General features: G+C 50.9%; 2 protein-coding genes across 9 annotated transcripts in view; one reads left to right on the top strand and one right to left on the bottom strand.

Moving 5' to 3' along the window:
* The first annotated feature begins 6,749 nt into the window (after positions 1-6,749).
* Positions 6,750-17,885, top strand: Serpinf1 (serpin family F member 1). Its single transcript, XM_006977384.4, has 8 exons — positions 6,750-6,796; positions 10,420-10,507; positions 12,005-12,203; positions 12,734-12,889; positions 13,337-13,540; positions 14,421-14,563; positions 16,836-17,046; positions 17,510-17,885. Exons 2-8 carry the CDS (start codon positions 10,427-10,429, stop codon positions 17,767-17,769), a joined length of 1,254 nt encoding a protein of 417 aa, XP_006977446.1. The 5' UTR covers positions 6,750-6,796; positions 10,420-10,426; the 3' UTR covers positions 17,770-17,885.
* Smyd4 (SET and MYND domain containing 4) overlaps positions 9,811-18,665 on the bottom strand; it is a 74,903-nt gene continuing 66,048 nt past the window's right edge. For 4 of the 8 annotated variants that reach the window (XM_042282399.2, XM_006977383.4, XM_015996182.3 and 1 more), the window contains one exon: positions 9,811-10,695. In XM_042282399.2, the coding sequence (XP_042138333.1) occupies positions 10,674-10,695 (22 nt within the window). In that variant the 3' untranslated portion in view covers positions 9,811-10,673. Of the gene's footprint in view, positions 10,696-15,360; positions 18,201-18,665 lie in introns of those variants that run through there. The other 4 variants (XR_013041746.1, XR_013041749.1, XM_076542890.1 and 1 more) reach the window with 3 other exon arrangements.

The following is an 18,665-nucleotide window of genomic DNA, read 5'->3' as shown; positions in this document are numbered from 1 at the left end:
GGTAGGGGTGGTGCCTTTGGCTGAGCTGGGAAGCAGAATGATTATGGGGTGGGTGGTGGATTTGCAATTTAAACATGTTAGAATGAAAATGTTATGCTAATGCAGGCCAATCCCATGCCCCATTTTGCCTGGAAAAGTTTGGGTTATTTCTGTCATTTGAGCTAATTAGCAGCATCCAGTCTTGCTGTTGGAAGTGTCCTATAAGTTAATTCCTGGTCTATAATGTGGATCTGGTAGGCAAGGAATTGCTAATGATGGTTTTGAGTTTACCCATTTTAAATATCAAGGAGTTGCCCGAATGCTCTGGTAAGGGATGGGAGCGTATATTTGACAGCATAGAGATGCTTTATGTCATGGAACCAGATGCTGGGGGGAGCTCCTGCTTAGCGTGTGCAAGGCCCTGGGTTTCATCCCCAGGGGGGCTGGAGAGACACTGGACTGGAAAAAAAACCCTTAAGGGGAAAAGATTTAATAGAAAGGAAAAGGGTCCCAGGATCAAGCAAGCAGCGACAGAGATGGGAGCAAACGGAAACCGTCGAGAGAAAGGACTCTGAGAGGGAGGAACTCTGCTCTGCTGCGTGCTGCTGTAGGATGGAGGTTTCCCTGTGGCAGTCAACAGAAGTCACCCCTGCGGTGACAACAGCAGTTCCAGAGAAGATGGGAGGAGAAACCATGTAGACATAAGAGCAAACAGCTCACAGCTGGTGGTGGTTCCTGTGAATAATTCCTTGTATGCTCATTTTATTCTTTGGTTGAGTGGGGGATGGAACCTAGGACCTCATAATATGCCTCTAATCTCAGCACTCGGGAGGCAGAGCCAGGCAGATTTCTGTGAGTTCAAGGCCAGCCTGGTCTACAGAGCAAGATCCAGGACAGGCACCAAAACTACACAGAGAAACCCTGTCTTGAACCCCGCCCCCCCCCAAAAAAAAGAGCAAACAGCTCTTTATATCATGGCTGTGAGGGAGATGGACAGTGACTTTGGGGGATATATCATAACAAGGAGACGTGTAGATAACCAAAGTCTATTTTTCCTTCCTTTCTTTTCTTTTTTTCTCAATGTTCAGATTGAACCCAGGGTCTCGTGCATGCTAGTGAAGTGCTCTGCACTAGGCTATACTCCCAGTTCTAGAAGAGGTCTTTAAATGTTTTATGCATTTTCTTGTTTGTTTATTGTGTGTGCACATACATATGCCTTAGCACACATGTAGAGGTCAGGGGACATCTCGTGCGAGTAGGCTCTCTCCATGTCGTCTGGCTTGGCAGCAGGTGCTAACCGCTGTGCCCTGGAAGCACAGACCTGTCTGAAGCCTTGAGTGACTTCTTGGAGCAGACACTGGAAGGAGGGTCTGAGAGTTTGTTGGGTGAACTTTGGATATTGTCTAATGTCCTGGAATCCCACAGAACCAAGAATGAAACCATGAGGTTTCTTCTCTCTTCCAGTAGAGGGAGCACTCTCGCCAGAGCCTTTGGCAGCCAGTGGCTTCCAGAGTGCTTTCCCATCATGCATTTGTGGTGGTTGGCTTGGTGGGAGCCATGGTGTAGAGAGAACCGTCTTTACCAATTCCCTTCTTCAGGTGCAGCCCTGGGAGGCATTGGCACTAGAGTATCGGCAGCTGGATTGAGGTCACTCTAGAAGCTTCCTTTTTTTTTTTTTTTGAAACACTGGGAACAACGCCGCTATAGTGTTCCTGTGAATAATTCCTTGTATGCTCATTTTATTCTTTGGTCGAGTGGGGGATGGAACCGAGGACCTCATGCATGCCAGGCCAGCGCCTATGAGAGCGAACCCTCCAGGCCTGTGGGAGGCTTTTGGTGTACGCACTCAGAAGTAGAATACTGGGCTTTAGCTGCGGGCTTATCCACCTTCAACTGCCAGGGCCGCCACACACAGTCACACACAATGCTCGTACTTACTGTCATATTGTTCTTCAAAGTTGTCATAGGAACACAGACTTGTGATGAGCAGAGTTCCTTTTCCACACCCACACCAACAGTGGTGGTGTCACGTGTTTACATCTTCTCAAGCTGATGAGTATGCAACATGACTTCCTTTGGTTTTAATTTGCATTCCTTTGATTATCAGCAATGCTAACATTTTTTGGGGGCCCATTTTTGTGGGGGTGGGGCTTTAGACGGTCTCTTATTATTTTCCCCTGACTGTGCTGGAACTGGTTATGCAGACTAGGTTGGCCTTAAACTCATAAAAATCCTTCTATTTCTACTTCCTGAGAACTGGGATCAAAGACACCATGCCTGGCTGAGAGTCTTTTTTAAATTTTTATCTATCTATCTATCTATCTATCTATCTATCTATCTATCTATCTATCTATCTATCTATCTATCTATCTATTCATTTACTTATGTTTCAGAGCTGAGGACCGAACCCAGGGCCTTGCGATTGCTAGGCAAGCGCTCTACCACTGAGCTAAATCCCCAACCCCGAGAGTCTTTTTTTTTTTTTCCCCGAGACAGGGTTTCTCTGTGTAGTTTTGGTGCCTGTCCTGGATCTCGTTCTGTAGACCAGGCTGGCCTCAAACTCACAGAGATCCACCTGGCTCTACCTCCCAAGTGCTGGGATTAAAGGTGTGCACCACCACTGCCCGGCTGAGAGTCTTTTAATATACTAAGGAAGTGTTGTACCACTCAGCTCCATTTCCAGCCCCGTGAAACTTCTTTGTATACATTTATTGGCCACTTGGGATTCTGCTATGAATGACCTGGCCTTACTTTTCTCTTACATTTTTTTTTTTTTTTTTTTTTTTTTTTGGTTTTTCGAGACAGGGTTTCTCTGTGTAGCTTTGCGCCTTTCCTGGAACTCACTTGGTAGCCCAGGCTGGCCTCGAACTCACAAAGATCCGCCTGCCTCTGCCTCCCAAGTGCTGGGATTAAAGGCGTGCGCCACCACCGCCCGGCTCTCTTACATTTTTTAATTTAAAACTTGTTAGTTTTTTAAAAAGATTTATTTATTTATTTCATATGCATTGGTGTTTTGCCTGCATGTATGTATGTGTAAGGTTGTTGGATTCTTGGAACTGGAGTTACAGACAGCTATGAGCTGCCATGTGGGTGCTGGGAATTGAACCCTGGTCCCCTGGAAGAACAGCTGGTGATCTTAAGCACTGAGCCATCTCTCCAGTCCCTAAAACTTGTTAGTTTTATGAACATTTTGTTTGAGTGTATGTCTGTGCACCACATGCATGCCTTGTGCCCACAGAGGTCAGAAGAGGGCACTGGATCCCCAGAACTGGAGTTACAGAGTTGTGAGCCACCATGTGGGTGCTGGGAACTGAGCCAGGTCCTCTGCAAGAGCAACTAATGTTCTAACTGCTAAGCCATCTCTCCACGTCTTGAATCGTTTCTGGTTTTCTCATTAGAATGTTTTGGTGTGGTTGCTTTTTCTCTAGTTTTTGTTCGTTTGTTTTGAGACAGGGTTTCTCTGTGTAGCCCTGGCTGTCCTGGAACTAGCTTTGTAGACGGGCCTGACCTGGAACTCACAGAGATCTGTCTGCCTATGCTGGGATTAAAGGTGTGTGCCACCACTCTGGGCTCCTCTTTGTTTTATGGTACCTTTGCTTGAAGAGAAATTTCTAACTTTAATGTCGCATTTATCATCAACCTTTCCCTTATAGTTTGCACTTCTTTGGGTATTATTTATCTTATTTTGATTTTTAGAGATAGAGTCTTGCTGTGTATTCTTGGTTGGCTTAGAATTCTTTATGTAGGTCAAGCTGACCTTAAATTTCCAACACTTCTCCTCCTGTCTCCTGAATGCTGGAATTATGTGTGCCACCACACCCAGATAGTTATTTATTGCTTGTTTGTTTTGTGTGCTTGAATGTCTATGTGCATGCCATGGAATGCATGTGGAGATCAGAAAATTACCCGTGGAAGTTATTTCTCCCCTTTTACCATGTGGGTCCTGGGGAATCGAACTCATATCATCATGCTTATTTTACTTGTTGAGCCATCTCATAGACCCTATGTTTTTCTTTCTGAGAGGGTCTCATGTAGCATGTAGCCCAGGTTGGCCACCAACTCTTATGGAGGATTGCCTTGAACTCTTGGCCATACTTCCTCTACATTTCAAGAACTAGGATTACAGGTGTGCACCATCCTGTCTTGCCTATATTTGCTTTTTTTTTTTTTTTTTTTTTTTTTTTTGGTTTTTCAAGACAGGGTTTCTCTGTGTAGCTTTGCGCCTTTCCTGGAACTCGCTTTGGAGATCAGGCTGGCCTCGAACTCACAGAGATCCGCCTGGCTCTGCCTCCCGAGTGCTGGGATTAAAGGCGTGCGCCACCAACGCCCGGCCTATATTTGCTTTTTAGAGCATGATATTGCTTGAAGAATATGCTAGGCGTGATGGGGTACACCTTAAATCCCAACACTGGGGAGGCAGAAGCAAGAGAATCTGTGTGAGTTCCAGGCCAGCCAGGGCTACATAGTGAGGCCTGGTCACCAACCAACCACCAACCAACCAACCAGGGAAGATATCGGTATCAGCTCTGCTCAGAATGTGGCACTGGGTGATTGGGGAGATTAACTGAGAAATTTTCATCTTTTGTTGCTTTTGACTGTGTGTGTGTGTGTGTGTGTGTGTGTGTGTGTAGGCCAGAGGACAACTTTGTCCAGTCAGCACTCTCCTTCCACCTAGAGTCCCAAGGATTGAACTCTCGTCAGCAGGCTTACTACGCTTCAAGTGCCTTTACCCCTAACACAGCACTCTGTCTGGAGTCACTCCGGTTTTTATTGAAAGGACCTGGACCCTGACTGTTGACACTCTCCCTCTTATAAAGCTGAACCTTGCCCAATGCAAAGTCGCACTGGCCCAAGCTCTGCTTTCGAGAATGCTCACAGAGTCCCCTAAATTTTCTCTCTTTTGAGCCTCCCTCTTTCTTTCTCTGAATGGTTACCAGGCTTTCTTAGTCAGCCTAAAAAATACTGGCTATATAGGTTTAGAAAGCAACATTTTTAACCAGAGCAGCTGCAATACGAAGTATTCCGTAACCTTTCGCTTTCTGGATCAGATTCCATGCTACACAGTGGACAGTTCAATGTGCACGAACTTTGTTCCATGAGCAGGAGTAACAAAAAGACTGTTCTTTAAAAAATCATTGCATTGATTTACGTAGTGTGTGTAGGGTGGTATGTGCACAAGCCATGGCACACACATGGAGGTCAGAGGATCACGTGTCGAAGTTGGTTTTCTCTTTCTGTGTGGGTGCTGGGGAGAGAACTCAGGTTTTCAGGCTCAGTGGCCAGCACCTTCACCTGCTAAGCCACCTCGGTGGCCACTTTTTCTTTTCTTTATTATTTTATGACACAGGACTTCATGTAGCCCAGGCTAGCCTCAAATTCACTGTGTGGCCAAGGCTGGCCTTGAACTTGTGCCACCACCTTCCAAGTGTTGTGACTCTGGGCACCACACCAGTTATTCAGTATTGGTTACCTCCAGGCTGAGTGTGTGCAGAGTTACAGGAAGCAGGTGAATTTCAAGTTTGGAACTGGGTTCCTTCCATTCCCAAGATCTCTCATATAGATGCAAATATTCCAGGTCCCAAATCCAACACTGTTTTTTTCTTTTCTTTTCTTTTTTTTAAAGATTTATTTATTTATTTATTACATATACAGTGTTCTGTTTGTATGTATGTCTGCAGACCAGAAGAGGGCCCCAGATCTCATTACAGATGGTTGTGAGCCACCATGTGGTTGCTGGGAATTGAACTCAAGACCTCTGGAAGAGCAGTCAGTGCTCTTAACCTCTGAGCCATCTCTTCAGCCCCGTTTTTTTCTTTTTTATAGTCCTAAGTATTTCAGGTCAGGGGATTAAACCTGGAGTCCCTAGTCATTGCTTATGTTAATGCTTTAGTTTTGAAACTACATTATGAGTTCTAACACCCCAGGGCAAGCTGAATGCAAGTGTTCTCTCCTGTGCAGGCAACCTCTAGTGTGAGCCCCCTCCCAGGATGGGTGTCCGGTACACTCCATTTCTTTCTCTGGTCAGATGTTTCCTCCACTGTCCCTCCTTTTCATTTTAAAGGTTTTATTTTTTATGTGTGTCAGTGTATGGGTATCTGTACGTGTGTGATACCTGAGGAGGCCAGAAGAGGGCATCGGATTCTCTGGAGCTGGAGTTACAGGAAGTTGTGAGTTCCTGGTGTGGGTACTGGGAACAGAACTCAGGTTCTCTGCAAGAGCAGCCAGTGCTCTTAATCGCTTAGCATCTCCCCAACCCCCACCGTCCTTTGTAATCTTCAGAGAGCCCAGAACTTCACAGCAGACAGGCTCAGTGCCATCCCTTCATTTTCCAGGAGATGAAGAATTATCTGGCTCTCCAACTGCAGGTAGAGCCAGAGCTAACCACCTGGAAAAAAACCATTGTCTCTACACCGACTCACTTTCTCTCCATGCAGCCTGCCCCTCAGCCAACCCTTTCTGATGTTCAAGTTGAGACTCATGACCTACCCCAGGCTGGCCCAAGTGCCTTGAGTTAGCCACCCTGTTGGAGGGGCCCATCAGGGAAGATGTGGTGGGTGAGGAGGGGGATGGGAATGCATGGTCTTGGGGACACAGGATGGAAGGGCAGCAGTGGGTTAAAGTTAACACCACACAATGATGCAATCACAGACTCCAAATTGAGTCAGGTCACTTTAAGAAAGGAGTAGCTGTAATCTGAAGCCTGCTGGACGCTGGGTTGGGAAGCAGCGATCCACTCCAGGGCTTGCTAGAGCCCCCTCAGGGTGCAGGCTGAGAGGGACCCAGACTTACTTCAGAAAGGAGCTGCGGTGGACCACAGGTAAGGCGGCTCCTGGTCTAGCCTGGGGAAGACAGATGGAAGAGGCCCCCTGGCTAGAGGGACTGGGAGGAGCAGGGGCACCCCAGAGAGCAGAAAAGAGGGGTGCAAGGAGGTGGAGGTAGGGATACAGTAGCCTCTGCAGTTTAGGGAGCAGGGTGAACAGATGAGAGGGAAGAGGGAGTTGGGGGACAGAGGGCCGGGATGCTATTATCCCCATATCCCACTGCAGCAAACGGAGAGACTGGACAGGTTTTGAATGGAGGTGGGGAACAATGTGGTAGAGGTGGGAGGTGGGGGGCTAAGCTCTGGGTCTGGTCCCAACACGGCCCCACAGGGGCTATCATCCTACAGGCAGGGCTCTCCCCGAAGTCGCTTCCATCAGCAGTGAGCAAGGAAGGTGGTCTTTCCTGCAGACCGACCTGGCTCCACTCACTCGGATTGCTGCTTTTCACAATCAACTGGTGCTTATCCCCCCCCCTCCCCCCCGCAAGGAGCAGCTGGCTGCCTGAGTCCTGCTGGGATGGGATGCCTGCTAGGTCCTCTCTCTGTCCAGCTACCACCGATTCTCTGTGAATGGGAGACAAATGAGGTCACGGCCTCTTGCAAACAATAAGCACCCTTTAGCCTAGCTGGTGTGTGGGGTCTGGCTGTTCTTCTGCAGCCTTTTAACCTCCCGGGGAAGCCACAGCAGGGAGTGGTCTGGGTCAAAGAAAAGAGACAGACTTTCCAAGTGCCAGCCACCGTCTGGACCTTAGCTGCCCATCAGTTCAGCCCCCAGGCTGAGGGGGATGGGTGGGGCCCAGGGAGTTCTGGTTCCAGGGCTGGCTTTTCTGGGGTGTTGGGGAGGTGCAGCTATGGGGTGTTTCAGGTTCCAAGATTTCAGAAAAAAAACAACAACAAAAAAAGCTGCCCCGGAGGTGAGTGGTGTAGATGAGCCGGCCAGACTGGACCCCTGGCACAGTCCTTGAGGCAGTGGAGAGGGAGGTGTCCTGCCCTGCACTGTCCACATGTCCACTGCCATGTGGCTGGAAGGCTGCTTGGCTCTGGGAGGAGGGAGCAGAGGAGGAGGAGGAGGAGCAGCGTGTTTGTCTCCCAGCTGGGCCTAATCAGAAACACATGTGCCGGCTCCTATTTGTCTTCCCAGCTCGGAGGATTTGAGTCCACAACACCCCAGTTTCTGTGCCTCTTGATTTGGGGCAGACCTTGACTCAGAGGGGAGACTCTTGACCCTTCCCCATGCCCTCCCCCACGGTAGCCCAGGAATTTGGCTTGGACACTGCCCTTTGGACGGGATGGCATCATTGTCCCCGTGCCCCTGGCTAGTCAAAGCTGCCTACCCGATCCACAGTTACTGCTCCCAGGACATTGTATGTGTCCCGTGGGGCCCCTGCTGCAGACAGACCCGCACTTTCTGTCCTTAGGGTCTCCATTTCCTTAATTCCTGTAACTCCTGTGGCTTCGGGTGGAGAATTCAGACACTCCACTAACACCTGTCCCTGTTTATAACTCCTGGGCCAGCATTGGACCCCGTGTCTCCCCACGCCTACTATTCCCCACCTCAGCTTCCGTTCTCAGCCTACCCATTTGGTAACAGTGATCTTAGACCCTGGAGGAACTCCAGGAGGTCCCATCTGCAAGTGCATCTCACTTACTTCCTGGAACAAGATGCCAAAGGTGACCATCTCCTCCCTTCTGTCAGTCAGTACCCACCCAGAGGGACCAGAGGGGGCTTTCTGTGCATCTCCCATAAATCAGCAGAGGGAGGCTGCTGCCTACGATGGGTGGGGCTGGGTGGGGAGGGCTAAATCTGCATCACTTTCTCTCTTGTTCCAACGGGTTTTCTCCCCAGCAAGCTGGGAGGCAGCGCCCCTGGGTGAGAACACAGGGGTCCCTAGAATTCCCACTGGGAGATCTGATGAAGGGTTAGGAAGAAGGAGGCTGTTTGTGTTGGTGGTGCTGCCGGAAGGAAGCAGGGTAAACTTTCTCTTGTTGGCCCTGACGGGCTGCAGTTTTCTAGTGGATTATCTGACTTAATTTTCAGGACCTTAGCCAACGATTGCAGATTGCACGCTTGACTCTTCAGATCCAATTTGTTCTGGGAAGTCAGAAAAGTTGGTGATGTATGGGTGGGGGGCAAACACATGTGACAGGGTAATGGTGGCACTGAGGGGCTCTTCAGGGTGTGTGTGCTGGAGGATGGGTGGGGGACACGCTAGGACAACCAGTGGTCTTTTCCGACTCTAGGATGAGCTTCCCTGTGGCCCTCATTCCCACCCCTAGATCTGATTCCAGGGGAGCCCAGGAATGATTCAGGAGGACCCATAGCCCAGATTTCAATTTTGCCCTGTGGTCTCCAAGTGCCAGACTAGAGTCTGGGCAGAAAGGTCGCTGCTTAGGGAAGTGGTGGGATGTGGGAGGTCCCACCAAAAATGAGTGTTGTTTAACCTGCAGGAAGGCAGGCTCTGGGGTTTAGAGCTGTTTCCACGCTAGTGAGGGGAAGAAATGGCCTTCAGAAGAGAGGTCAGTGAAGGGACAGCTGAGATCTTCCCAAGCCCTGGCACTGCTAAGGGCTGCTAAGATACTGTCTAGGCAGATGTGAGTGTGCACACCTGTGATGTCAGCACTTGGGAGGCAGAGGCAGGAGGACCACACATTCAAGGCCAGCCTAAATATAGCAAGACTGTCTCAAAAAGGGGGGGAGGGAAGAGAGAGAGAGAGGGAGAGAGGGAGAGAGGGAGAGGGGTTATATAATTTAACCCTCATAACAGTAGGAGGGACTTGTTCTTTGGATAGCTATGAAGTCAGGCTTAGGTCTGGCAGTGTGGCCCTCGTCCACACCCTCTTAACTAAGCACTCGGAGTTGTTCTAGAGATGGAAGAATGGGGTTGACGGCATGGTGACACACACCTGGAATTCCAGCACTCGGGGCGGATGGGGGAGGACAGCTGCAGGCAAGATCCTATCTGAATAAAAAGGGTCAGGGGCAATAAATAGACTGAGTCCTTATCATAGGCTTTTTTTTTTTTTTTTTTAAAGATTTATTTATTTATTATATATACAGTGTTCTGTCTGCATGTCTGCATGCCAGAAGAGGGCGCCAGATCTCATTACGGATGGTTGTGAGCCACCATGTGGTTGATGGAAATTGAACTCAGGACCCCTGGAAGAGCAGTCAGTGCTTAGCCATCTCTCCAGCCCCCTTATCATAGGCTTTTAGCCGGAAAACTTTTGGTGGATAGCAGGGCTAGACGGATAGATGTTCTGTGAGTCCATAAAGACCTGGTTCTGCTCCCGTTCTGAGACAGGGTTCCAATCCTACGAAATGAGCTGGCTGTATGCCTGCAAGAAAACGCCTCCGTGTGTGTGTGTGTGTGTGTGTGTGTGTGTGTGCGCGCGCGCGCGCGCTAGACCATTTCTTGGGACCAGAAAGCCTACTGCTGGGTCTTCACTGCTCTGACGCTTAGGCTGGAAGGTGGGTCTCCAGCAGGAACCACCATGGAGGCACAGCTCACGGTGAAGCGGCGGGTGCAGGCCAGGGACGCCAAGCCTGGGGCCCCTGTCAAGGGTGGGGTGGCAGCGCAGGGTGTGGGGGAGGGGAGTCACCTGTCTTGTCTCCCTCGTAGCCCCGGGATGCAGGCCTTGGTGCTCCTCCTCTGGACTGGAGCCCTGCTCGGGCACGGCAGCGGCCAGAATGTCGGCAGCAGCCCTGAGGTCAGTAGGGCGGGTAGGTGCGGGCAGCAGGTGTTCTAGGCCCTCCTCGGCCGGGGGCGGCAGAGGAGCCAGCACAGGGAGGCGGGGCTAGGGCCGGGGCGGGCTCTGGCCTTCCTTTCTCAGGTCTTGGTTTCTCTAGCAGCAAGGTAAGTATTTGCTTCACCTTTCAGGGTATGGAGAAGCCTCTGCTGTGTGGAGGAAGTAGGGGTAGGGTCACACAAAGGACATTGGGTATATCAGCTACAGAGCTGGGCATTGTGGGTTCTGAGTTCGGATTAGGGCTTAGTGACCTTAGGCAATGCCCTCTTACCTCAGTCTGTTTCCTTACAAGGCCATTATGGCCGTTTACTTATTCCTCACCTACTAACCACCTGCCCCTGCCCCTGGAAATGATATGCAGGAGCCCAGGCATGCTACACAAGTGCTGTATTAACTGAGCCCTACCCACGGACACTTACTCTGAGGTTGGTAGGTATGGATAGAAATATAAAAATCCCAGCACTCGGGAGGCAGAGGCAGGCGGATCTCTGTGAGTTCAAGGCCAGCCTGATCTACAGAGTGAGTTCCAGGACAGCCAGAGACACACAGTGAGACCCTGTCCCAGCCCCGCCCCCCACTCCCCACCCCACCAATAGCAACAGGAACGGGAGGTGTCAGCACTTGCCCAGCATATGTGAGAGCACGGGTCTGCTCCCCAAACCTGGGAGACAAAAAGGAGCAGAAAGTTCCCCACAAAGCTGCTAGCTAATAAGGAAGTAGTGGACACTGAGAAAAGGCGAGAACACTACACACTCCCTTCAGGTATGGTCAGAGAAGATGGCTTGTCAGGAGAGACAGGGGGAGTCTCACAGCAGAACTTAGGCAGACACAGAACAGTCTGAAACGGTGAGCAGGAGAGTGTGGTATGGCCTAAGGACAGGTTTCTCTGGTGATGGTGGTGGGGAGGTCTCCAGAGAGAGAGAAAGACAGAGACAGGCAGACAGACAGACAGATAGATAGACAGAGAGACTGTTTGTAGGCCAGAAGTCAACCCAGAGTCATTCCTCAGGGGCTGTCTGCCTTGGTTTCTGAACCAGGACCCCTCCCTGGTCTGGAACACACTGACTAGCCCAGGCCGAGCGGCCAGTGTGCCCCAGGGACCTGGCCGTTTCTTCCTCCCCAGTGCTGGGATTACAAGCATGCCCCACCACGCTCAGCCTTTTTGCGTGCTTTCGGGGACTGAACCCAGGTCCGCATGCTGTCAGGCCAGGACTTGACCTAGCTCCCCAGCCCTCCCATTTTTATCGTGAAGTAGGCCAGGCTTCCCGCTCTCAGGTCACAGTTCAGCCTGCCAAGCCCTGAGTGTTGCCTCCCCCCAGCACAGAGGTTATGTACAGCTAGAGAGCACACACTCATTCCGACCTTAGACTAACGGCCCCCAGGCACCAGAGGACAGCCCCAACCCAGAGGCGACGCCATTCACTGCGCCTTCCCACTGGTCCTTGTGTTCTGACCCAGGGCTCCCCAGTCCCCGACAGCACAGGGGAGCCAGTGGAGGAGGAGGACCCCTTCTTCAAGGTCCCTGTCAACAAGCTGGCAGCAGCCGTCTCCAACTTCGGCTACGATCTGTACCGCCTGAGGTCCAGTGCCAGCCCAACTGCTAACGTTCTGCTGTCCCCACTCAGCGTGGCCACAGCCCTGTCTGCTCTTTCTCTGGGTGAGTGACAGTGGAAGGCGGCTGCAGGTGGACCTGGATTCGCCCCCCTGAGTCTCCTGCGTACACTGCCAGGGAACAGGAAAGGGTCGGGGGGGGGGGGGGGGGAGCTGCAGCTCTGGCCAGGTCCCGGCGAGACACACACACACACACCCTACCACTTTATCAAAGTGACACTCAATCCTGGTTCCTTAAGAGGACTCCTATTGTGTGCTGGTCATTTACCCCGGTTCTAGGGATACAACTGTCACAAGCAGGCCCGGGGTCCCCCTCACAATAGTGTAGATAACGATGGGAGAACTTGAGGGAATGCATCCCACCCTTCTCTCTCTGTAGGTCTGATGCCTTGGCCTATTTTAGAGACTTTTCCTAGCGATACAGTCATTATTCCCCTGAAGCTCTTTGTCCACCTAGAATGTCTGCAATATCAGCCTCCTCAGGCTCCCAGAAGACAGGACTAGATGTCTAACACCCTGTCCTGCTGTGGGTCCCCGGGGCAGTTATGAAGGCTGCCATCCTTTCCCCCCTGGCAGGAGCTGAGCAGCGAACAGAATCTGTCATACACCGGGCTCTTTACTACGACCTCATCAGCAACCCCGACATCCACGGCACCTACAAGGAACTCCTCGCCTCTGTTACTGCCCCTGGGAAGAGCCTCAAGAGTGCTTCCAGAATTGTGTTTGAGAGGAGTCAGTAGCCACCCCCACCCCGCCCCTCAGTCTATGTAGCCCAAGCTGGCCCCTGCTTTCCAAGTGCGGACACGCCATCATGCCTGGCATGTGGCTGCTTTTCTGGCCTGGGTCATCTGTGTGCTCCATGCTGGGGTTCTGTCTAAACAATAGACTGTGTGTGCTCAGGCCAGGCCTGGCACTGGTGGGCAGGAAAGGGCCTGTGAGACCACAAAGGAGCAGAAAGAGGAAGTGGGCTGTGGGAGACAGCAGGAGGGTCTGGGGAGGGCAGGAACATGAAGGGGAAGGCAATGGGTGGAATCCATTGTTCCCTGTCCAGGGTTTGGACAAGCCAGCAGATGCCCCAGCAAGTCGGGGAAGATGCTGGGCAGGAAGCTGGGGTCTGGCAGGCTTTCAAAGTGCTGGCTCAGCTCTCATACACTCATCTTTGATCTGCTCCCTCTCAAGAGCTTCGAGTAAAATCCAGCTTTGTTGCACCTCTGGAGAAGTCATATGGGACCAGGCCCAGAATCCTCACCGGCAACCCTCGAATAGACCTCCAGGAAATCAACAACTGGGTGCAGGCCCAGATGAAAGGGAAACTCGCTCGGTCCACCAGAGAAATGCCCAGTGCCATCAGCATCCTCCTCCTGGGCGTGGCTTACTTCAAGGGTGAGGGCTTCTCCACTTCTCTTGGGCCAAGGGAGGGCGGTAGGTGTGTGTAGTGTGGTGGTGAACATGAACGCAGGTGCAAGGCCAGAGGAGGCTATGAAAACCACCTGGGCTTGCTTCTCTGCTTATCACCTACAAGCGTCTCTGAACTATGTGACGAGAGAAACATCTGCGTGGAGCTGGACACAGATCTCTGATTTGAATCAGACCAGGTTTAATCATGGCTGTGCCCTGTGAGTGCAGAGTCCTGTCTAAGTTTCTCCTGCGCTGCCTGTCTCCTCAGCTTTCCTGTGAGGATTATACATCTACTTCATACTCTGTACAATATATGCTGTCTTATTCTCACAGCAGCCCAGTACCACTCCTGGGCCTGCCCTGTGCTCATGAAGCTGCTTCCAGTTACCTATTAACTCTCTTCTAGGCAGCAGTAATGTGTCAGGAGACCCTTCCACAGGCCTCATAGGAGGTCTGCTTTATTCAGAAAAGGGCTTATTGAGGCAGGAATAGTTTGACCAGTTTCCCTCTTAAAATGTGACCATCTTACTGAGTAGCAGCAAGAGTGGACGCCTGAGCTAGAGGAAAGCCTGGGCCTTCCTACTCCGAGCACACAGGAGAGGAGAGCAGGCACAACCCAGCACGCCAAAGACCACCTTAAACAAAAGAGCTTGGTGATCCGAGTCAAAGTGAGAACACCCTCTTATTTTCGTCTGAGTTGGCGTGGGGAAGAGAGCTGGATCCTGTGGTCTCTGTCACACATGCTGGGACCCAGCAGCTCCTGTGTCCATGACAGCTCAGGGTTGTTTGGCCAGTGGAGACACAACACGGTCCTCTGGCCTTTCCCGTGACGGCAGCTCAGGAAGCTCTATGTGTTTCCTTCCAGGGCAGTGGGTAACAAAGTTTGACTCGAAAAAGACGACCCTCCAGGATTTTCACTTGGATGAGGACAGGACTGTGAAAGTCCCCATGATGTCAGAACCCAAGGCCATCTTACGATATGGCTTGGATTCCGATCTCAACTGCAAGGTCTGTAGGGATAGAGGGGTGGGTGGGAGGAGTCAGAGAGGGCCAGGGTGGGAAAGGAATGGATGGCCGCTGAGAATGGCCAGCGATCTAAAGTTTACTGTGTGACTTGGGGCAAATTAGTAATGTTTCTGGGCCTTTCCTTTTTCCTCCTCCTCTTCCTCCCCGCTCCCTTCCTTTGGTTTTCAAGACAGAGTTTCTCTGTATAGCCCTGGCTGGTCTGGAACTTGATTTGTAAACCAGGCTGGTCTCAAACTCACAGAGATCCACCTGGCTCTGCCTCCCGAGTGCTGGGATTAAAGGTGTGTGCCACCACCACCTGGGGTCTTCCTTTTCTTGAAGCGGAGTGAGAGGCAGTTATTCTCCAGGGTTTGTTGTTAGGATCAAGGTCACAGAAAATGGGTTTTCAAAATCTGGCACTCAGAGCTGGGGATGGTGACACACACCTGTAATCCCAGCAGTAAGGAGGCTAAGGTAGGGTCATCAAGAGCCCGGTCTGAGCTGTACTTTGAGACCATCTCAGAAAACAGAAATAGGCCAGGACAATGGCTCAGGGGTTAAGAGCACTGGCTGCTCTTTCAGAGGAGCCAGGTCCAATTCCCAGCACCCACATGGCAGCTCACAACTGTCTGTGACTCCAGTTCCAGGGGATCTGACACCCTCTTCTGGCCTCTGCAGATTCCAGGCATATCTGTGGTACACAGACAGACATTCAGGCCACTACTCATACACAGAAAAACCAAACCAAACCAAACAAACAAAAGAACCAACCAAAAAATGACAAGGCACTCATTGGGATGTCCCACAATGGTAGAACACTTGCCTAGTATGAGCAAGGCCCTGAGTTTAATCCTTAGTACTGCCAGAATGAAACAAAGAAAGAAACTTAGCACCCAAATGTTGATTTATTCATTCATCTCTTTCCTTTTGTCTCTTCGAGACCGAGCCTCATGTAACTCAGGCTGGCCTCAAACTTACTAGCTGAGGATGACTTCGAACTCCTGACCTTCCTGCCTCTACTCCCAAACGCTGGCATTGTAGGCACGTGCCACTGGTTAATGCAGTGCTGGGGATCAACCCACAGCTCCATGCATGTCAGGCAAGTGCTCTACCAACTGTGCTACGCCCCAGCCCAAAGCTGTCTTTTCCTGACAGCTCCTCTTTTTAGAATCAAGAGCCAAATTCTGACAAGTTGTCACGAACGTCCACACTGACATTCTAAGACTCTCAGAGTGCATCTGACTTCTCTCAGTTCCAAATCAGTAGTCACTAACCTCTTCTAGGCTATGGTTTCTTCAGAAATCGGACAAAAGGGCTTGAAACAGTAGGATGTGGTGGCACACTTTAATCCCAGCACTTGGGAGGCAGAAGTAGGTGGGTTTCTGGGAGTTTGAGGCCAGCCTGGTCTATATAGAAAGTTCTAGGGCAGCATAATGGAGAGATCTTGTCTCAAAAAAAAAAAAAAAAAGCCCCACTAGAGTTCTGTCTGTGGTTGCATGGGGCTCTGGGAAGCCCTGACACTGTGCCACGGGCCTTAGGGTCTGCTTTACTGTTCGTTTGTAGCCCAGGGCTCTGCACAAAGCAAATGCTCAGTAAACGCTGGCAGGTAGTAGACTCTGGGAGGACATTCAACTCCAGCTCCTGAGAACCAGGTCCTGGTTAGTGTCACCAACCTGACACAAGATCATTTAGAAGTGGGAACCTCAAATGAGACAGTGCTCCCACCAGGCTGGCCTCTGGGCACACCTATGGGGCATTTTCTTGATTAATGATTGATGTGGGAGGGCCCAGCCCACCATGGACCATACCACTTCTCAGCATGTGGTCTGGCTGGTGGAAATCAAGGCTAACAAGCCTTGGGGGAGTCAGTCAGAGAGCAGTCCACTGTGGCCTCTGCTCCAGCTCCTGCCCTGAGTTCCCGTGGTGATGAGTGTGACCTGAGAGTTCTAAGATGCAATAAACCCTTTCCTCACCAAATTGCTTTTGGTTACATTTTATCACAGCAATAGAAACTCCAACTAAGATAAACCACAAGCTAACATTTTTTCATCAAATTTCCGTTGGTATTAAGCTGAGAAGAAAACTGTGGAAGAGAGCCGCTGCACAGATTAGGGCTGAGGCTGGCCGCAGGACTAACTCAGGGCTGAGGCTGGCCCCAGGACTAACTCAGGGCTGAGGCTGGCCCCAGGACTAACTCAGGGTTGAGGCTGGCCCCAGGACTAACTCAGGGCTGAGGCTGGCCCCAGGACTAACTCCCGCGCTTCTCTGTTGTTAGATTGCCCAGCTGCCCTTGACAGGAAGCATGAGCATCATCTTCTTCCTGCCCCTGACGGTGACCCAGAACTTGACCATGATAGAGGAGAGCCTCACTTCTGAGTTCATCCATGACATAGATCGAGAACTGAAGACCATCCAAGCCGTGCTGAGCGTCCCCAAGCTGAAGCTGAGCTATGAGGGTGAAATCACCAAGTCTCTGCAGGAGATGAGTATGTTTGAAGACCACTTTGCTCCAGGGGCTGGAAATGAGGCTGAGTCTTTCAGTGTTTCACCTTGCTGACAGAACTTTGTAGGGAGGCTCTTGGGCACTTGCTACATTACTATGAGGGAGGGGAACACAGAACCACTGTCCCATCAGATGTAGCCCTTGGTCCTATGAGCACGTACCCTTAACAGCCCAGAAGGCCGTCTCAGGCCCGGTCTGTTTACCTTGGTTTCTCAGACAGCCTTGCTGGCTCTATGCTCCCAGGTAGGCCCCGGGCCTGTAGCAGCTCAGAGCACCTCATACCCCACAGGGCAGAACGGTGCTCCACTCCCAGCTTTCTTTCCTGAGAATCATCTTACACAAACCAGGACTGTGAGTGAGTGTGTGTGTGAGTGTGTGTGTGCGTGTGCGTGTGTGTGTGTGTTGGACAAGGAGGGTTTTAATGGAATCTCTCTCAATCTCTACAGAGCTGCAGTCCTTGTTTGAGTCTCCTGACTTCAGCAAGATCACAGGCAAACCCGTCAAGCTCACCCAGGTGGAACACAGGGCCGCTTTTGAGTGGACTGAGGAGGGGGCGGAAAGCAGCCCTAACCCAAGCCTCCAGCCCGTCCGCCTCACCTTCCCACTCGACTATCACCTTAACCAGCCTTTCATCTTTGTCCTGAGAGACACAGACACGGGGGCCCTGCTCTTCATAGGCAAAATTCTGGACCCCAGGGGCACTTAATGCTTCTCCTCAGTGTTTTCCAGAAGAAAACCCCTGAGGGACGGCAGATTACACATTCCAGGAAGGCTGCCCTATAGCTTCAATGTATCCTTTGCAATAAACGAGCTTTCCCTGAATTTTCACTGCTTTCTTCCTTCTGCGTGGAGCTGTGTTTAGTATGGAGAGAAACTGGTCCTTATGAATTGACCGGGTGATAAGTGGCCCTGCTTAACTGCAGAAACTCACCATTTTCTGCTCCAGAGCGTTGGTGAAGGAGGACTCACACCCGCCCTCACACACAACTACACAAGCTGGCTGGGGCGCTTCTCAGCTTTCTCTCATTATAACACCTTCCTGGGGAAATCCACAGCTGCTTTAGAGGTCCCAGCTCATGATGGGGCTCCTTGCTCTGGGACATGGGATGAGCAGTCTTGTGACTTGTCTTTTATGACCTGGAAGCAAAGAGAAAAGAGGAGACCAGAGATCTCCTCTAGGTCCAACCTCCTTTTTTTTTTGAGACAGGGTTTCTCTGTGTAGTCCTAGCTATCCTGGAACTCACTCTGTAGATCAGGCTGGTCTCGAACTCACAGAGATTCGCCTGGCTCTGCCTCCTGAGTGCTGGGATTAAAGGTGTACACCACCGCCCAGCCTTAGGCCCAACCTGTTAATAGTTCTACTATGTTCTGGGACCACGCTTTACCACATGGGCCCTAGGGGGACTCACAATCTAAACCGTAGCACATGTTCCTGAAGAACCCAACTAGGTTTACTTGTGCATTTATGTGTGTTTATGTAGGTATGTGTTTGTGCATTGGGTCATGTAGGGGCCAGAGGTCAATCTTGGGTGTCATTTCTCAGGAGGTGTCCACTTTAAAAGTTAAAAAAAAAATACATATATTATTGAGGGGCTGGAGAGA

Source organism: Peromyscus maniculatus, chromosome 8, assembly GCF_049852395.1.
Source record: "Peromyscus maniculatus bairdii isolate BWxNUB_F1_BW_parent chromosome 8, HU_Pman_BW_mat_3.1, whole genome shotgun sequence".
Taxonomy (NCBI): Eukaryota; Metazoa; Chordata; class Mammalia; order Rodentia; family Cricetidae; genus Peromyscus; species Peromyscus maniculatus.
This window is presented reverse-complemented; position numbering and strand designations above follow the sequence as displayed.

Bases quoted from the DNA above. Each gene is read 5' to 3' on its own strand.
- Serpinf1 (XM_006977384.4), top strand. From the start codon at position 10,427: ATGCAGGCCTTGGTGCTCCTCCTCTGGACTGGAGCCCTGCTCGGGCAC. The intron at 13,541-14,420 runs GTGAGGGCTTCT...GTTTCCTTCCAG, and splicing joins GGGCGTGGCTTACTTCAAGG to GGCAGTGGGTAACAAAGTTT. The intron at 14,564-16,835 runs GTCTGTAGGGAT...CTCTGTTGTTAG, and splicing joins ATTCCGATCTCAACTGCAAG to ATTGCCCAGCTGCCCTTGAC.